The sequence below is a fragment of the Etheostoma spectabile genome, chromosome 22 (genome assembly GCF_008692095.1).
Source record: "Etheostoma spectabile isolate EspeVRDwgs_2016 chromosome 22, UIUC_Espe_1.0, whole genome shotgun sequence".
Taxonomy (NCBI): domain Eukaryota; kingdom Metazoa; phylum Chordata; class Actinopteri; order Perciformes; family Percidae; genus Etheostoma; species Etheostoma spectabile.
The window spans coordinates 13061459-13066417 of NC_045754.1; the positions used below are offsets into that span (position 1 = coordinate 13061459).

At 41.9% G+C, this 4959-nt stretch overlaps 1 protein-coding gene across 9 annotated transcripts in view; it reads right to left on the bottom strand.

The window, feature by feature from the left end:
• The window catches only part of arfgef1 (ADP-ribosylation factor guanine nucleotide-exchange factor 1 (brefeldin A-inhibited)), a 54843-nt gene that overhangs the window by 29515 nt on the left and 20369 nt on the right, over window positions 1-4959 (bottom strand). For all 9 annotated transcript variants that reach the window (XM_032504410.1, XM_032504414.1, XM_032504408.1 and 6 more), the window contains exon 2: window positions 3681-3711. In XM_032504410.1, the coding sequence (XP_032360301.1) occupies window positions 3681-3711 (31 nt within the window). The remainder of the gene's footprint in view (window positions 1-3680; window positions 3712-4959) is intronic.

The following is a 4959-nucleotide window of genomic DNA, read 5'->3' on the forward strand; positions in this document are numbered from 1 at the left end:
TAGTACTAATCCCAGAGGTTTGTTGTTTAGGCTTTTCCATGTGTTCATGCTGACAGGGCATTTCCTGGCCTTAAATCAAGCGGTATATTGATTTCTTTCTGAATTTCTAAAGACCAGAGACATAGAAATAAAATATGGACCATTGCTTTTCAGCAGCTATGTGTCTACAGCATCCTTAAGCACAACCACCACACCCAGACTCCACTAGCTGGAATAAGAGAAAAACAGAGACAGGGAGGGAGGGAGGCAGGGAGGGAGGGAGGCAGAGGGCCAAAGAAGGAGGGAGGGAGACATAAAGATAGGGGGTTGCATTGTTTATGTCTTGGCAATGAAAAAGGATGACTTCAGCTTTTTTTTAGAGAGACAACATTACAGAGTATAGCAGGGCAACATCATGGAGAGAAACAGAAGAAGAGAGGAAGGATGGAGTGAAGAGGAAGTGCCTTGTGAAGGACAGGGAGATAATATAAAGAGATTTATTTGGAAACAAAAGATCAAACAGACATTGAGTAGCATGAATTCAAAGGAATTAGAGCAGGATCGAGAGATCACAGAGCAAAACAGAAGAATAGAGGAGGAGTGAAAAGCTTAGTAAAGGAAGGTAACAAAAAAAATGATGACAAAAAATGTTGGAAAACAAAATAACAGGCATTGAGTACCAAAAATTATGGAGAGGGCGAGTCACAGCACAAATGTATACATAGAATTATTTTATATTTTCTTTTCTTGAAGGCTATAATAGTGTTACCCTCGTTTGTACACAAAGCGACTTACTCACTAAGTGACTTACTTAAGTGACTAAGTGACCAAGTGACTACGTGGCTTAAGTGCCCATGTGACTAAGTGACTAAGTGACTAAGTGGCTTAAGTGCCCAGGTGATTAAGTGACTAAGTGACTTACTTACTTAAGTGACAAGTGGCTTAAGTGACCAAGCGACCAAGCGCCCATGTGACTAAGTGACCAAGTGACTAACTGACCAAGTGCCCATGTGACTAAGGGACTAAGTGACTTACTTACTTAAGTGACTAAGTGACTTAAGTGGCTTAAGTGACCAAGCGACCAAGTGCCCATGTGACTAAGTGACTAAGCGGCTTACTCACTCAAGTGACTAAGTGACTTAAGTGACCCAAACGACCAAGTGACTTAAGTCACTTAAGCGATAAACCGTATTAAACCACACTCACAAACGAACGTACGCACTCCAAAAGGGGGGAAAAAGTTGCAGGTCTGATGCTAGTTTGTGTGCAATGCGTCCGACAGGACGTTATCTTCAGTGAAACAAACACACAGAAATAACTTACAGTTAGCGGTTAGTCCAAGAAACACAGCTCAAACACGAAAACAAAAACAGTCACGGCAAAGTCCTCTCCACGGGAAAACAAGTTGTCCTCACCGGTTCAAAATCAGCGTCCACAAAATCAGCAAATCTCCGCCGTTAGCTCTGACTTTAGCAAGGCACACGAGCACAACGTTTGTTGTAAATCACTGCTGTTAGATAAGAAAAGTTCCATAGTGTACACCTCTTCATCTTTGTTACTCCACTTAGATCTTCTCCAAGCTAACCATTCTAGTGTCTCTTGATGTTTCCCCTTGTTTTCTTTCCTCTTCTCAATTTGTTATTCTCTCCACTCTCCTCATATCTGCGCTTAGCCATTTCGCTCTGGCACGTATGCGAATCACGGTGAATGAGACCTGCATGAGACTAGAGGTCTAGATGAAACGGGTTAGGCTACTGAAATGTCATTTTTCATTTGAATGTTTATGCCATGGCCGGAAAATTGACAAGTGACCTCATTGCGTTATAATCGATTATGGTCGGCACTGCATCGATGCAGCATTGTCCATGTCGGCATTGCGATGTATTGATTATTTGATTCATTTCAACACCTATAGAGGACAGGGCCTGTTGCTAAACCTGATCGCACTGCGGTGGTCATCCAAGCATTGGTAGCAGACATAATATGGCTCTTGGCAGGGGAGCCATGGCTTCTCCCCATACACAGAGACCTTCTGTTCCAAGCGAGCGGGGAGATCTACCACCCTCACCCAGACCGCATAGGGCTCTGGACTTGGCCCGTGAGACGTGGAACTTTAATGCATTAGGCCTGCCAGAGCAGGTCATTGACACCATTCATCCACTCGCTCTCTTTGAAGTGGAAAGGGGCGGGTTTTTGAGGAATGGCACAAACATGGGGATACTATCCCTTCTCAGTGCTCTGTGGTGGACCTGCTGTGTTTCTTGCAGTACCTGATGGATACAAGGAAGGCTTTTTTGACAATTAGGGTGCACTTAACTGCTGTCTCAGCTTTCACCAACCCTGCTTGCAGAGACACGGAAAGAAACCTATCTGGAATGATTTGTAAGGAGCTGGTTGACTGTGATTATATGAGGGGGTGTGGCACTAGCACAGTTCAACCTGTCTGTCATGAACAGATCTGATGTCATTGAAGCTTCCATATTTGGTCACGCCGAGGTGATTCCCCATAGTGAATCACCTCACTCTGTTATCAAACAACCGGGGTTACGTTAAGTAACCTAACGTTTCCATTATTTACAATAATTAATTTATTTTCATGAAGTGTTTTTATCTCAATATCATTATCATAACGGTAAATCCTTCCATTTGTTTGGTTATTACATTCACTTTACAGTTTATTTAGAAAGCATTTCCTAAAGCAACGATAGTTATATGTCTAGACAGTAGTGTTCAAATATCACAGTATTTAATTATTTAATTCCCATCTGGTCTTTTTTATCTACTATATACATGTTTTTTAAATTGAATATACAAAAAAATCTATGATATCAAGATGTATGTTTCTAGAGGGATATAAAATAACATACTGTGATAGAAATTCCCTATTGTTGAGATTTAAAGATCCTGTTAAATCTGGCCTCGTATGCAACTTTGCTACAGACTGAATGAACAAAAAAGAAACAATTTAAATAGGACTGTAGTACATCTGTATTCCTGGGTAGCATTGTGCATGAGATATATCCAATAGCAGCAACATTTGTGTGAGTTGGGTGTGGCTGCACACTGCTCCTACATCTGTGTATCCATCTTTGATCTAGCCTTAAGGGTAATAATGGTAAAATTCGGATGAAGTTGGACACTGATGATGCTAATTTGGAAGGAATGTAAAAGCAGGACAGAAATAATGGGGAGTGAATATGGAGGGACTGTTAGTAAGAGAAGGGAAAATGAGGAAAATAAAACGACAGGAGGAAGAAATGATGGGGAAAAGGAGAGGTGGCACTAATGCTACGTTTCATTCCAAGCCCACGTTACTTAGCAGCCAATACACGAGCACAGCAAATGTGCACGCATAAACACAGACTCTCGAAAACAGGTTCAGCATTAGGCAGGGGTTCTAGAAGAAAGCCATTCATGAGAAAAGCAAGGGTTTGGAACAGACCAGGCAGATAGATACAAACAAAAACACACTAGAGGCTGCCCGCACGCGCACACGCACGCGCACACGCACACGCACACGCACACGCACACGCACACACACACTTCTAATCCCCTTTACTAGTCTGAACACAGGAGAAAGCAACAGAGAGGCTTGCAGTTGAGCCATGCATTTTACAGTGATTGAACTTGCAGAAAGAGAGACAAAGCCAATCAAATAACCCTCAATGTATTATTGTGGTATGTAATAATCAATTGCTTACCTTAATTTTTCTGATTCCTCTTTGATTTCCTCTGAAATAGAAAAAAGAAAAGGAAGAGGTGTTAAATTAGTCAAGTATGAGCCTTGGGGAATGTCAATTTTGCAGTATTTTACTCTGCTAATGACACTGTGGGGAGTACAGCACATATCAGGCATGGCAGCAGAGAGGAAGGGAGTTATTCAGTTTTTAGAAAATCTGCACAATATGCACAACTTAAGTGTTTTCACATTAGATCAGATGATTTTTTTCAGAGCCTTGTAGGAAGCTGAAACTGTGTGTGTTACTCCCAGAGGATTAGACTACATACTGTACATACTGTGCTGACACTTACAGTGCATATAACAGCACTTATCAGACATGTTTTGTACTCAGACACACACAAAAATGAGTGCAGTGTTTTTTTTGTGAATGCCATTGTGTTGTCATGGTGATGTCTTGTTGACATCCCACTACTGCGCGCAGAAAGAGCCTAGTTAATGTATTGTCTCAGCTGCAGCTTGGCCTCAAAAATGTAATCATTATTCACCCTGCGCTGTGTCCGTGAGACCAGGCCAACATTTGTGTTTATTTCACAGATCTCTAGGCATGAAAGCTGCTGTATGAACTTGCTGAGCACTGGCACAGAAGAGCACAAAAAAAGAGAGACAGACACACAGAGAGAGGAATGATGAGTGAGATAGAGAGACAGAATTAGAGCTAGAGAGAGCAAAAGAGAGGCCAATTGGTACTAGACATTAAAAGGGGGCCTTCAATGAGGAAGCTTTTCAAAACACAGTGGCAATCGGCAAAATCCTCACAGAATTGCACTAGCCTGTGATGGTTGGGAAAAACCCCAGTAATGCAACAACAGCCCAATTATTTCACTGCTGGAAGGCTAACAGTCCTTTAAAAGAAATCCACTTGCCAGAAGAATTTAGCATTTCACACTCCGTGGAATTAAATTAAGGCTGGTTTTCAACCATGTTTTACTGTACTACCCATGAGGGACATGCAGGGAAATAGTCTTGAGTAGAAAAAGCAAAGCCTACCGCCTGAAGCTAATCTATATATCCGTTACATACATGTAGGCCTAGTAACAATTAGCCGACAGGAGTGAAACTGCGCTGTGAGTCCCTGTGGATCCAAAATCTGACATGAGATTCAAGCACAAGTTGTTTTCTCATTATTATTCTGAAACACACTGAATTAGATTGTGGAGCCTTGACTCAAGTCTTGCCTGTCTTTCAGTTCTGTGTGTGTGTGTGTGTGTGTGTGTGTGTGTGTGTGTGTGTGTGTGTGT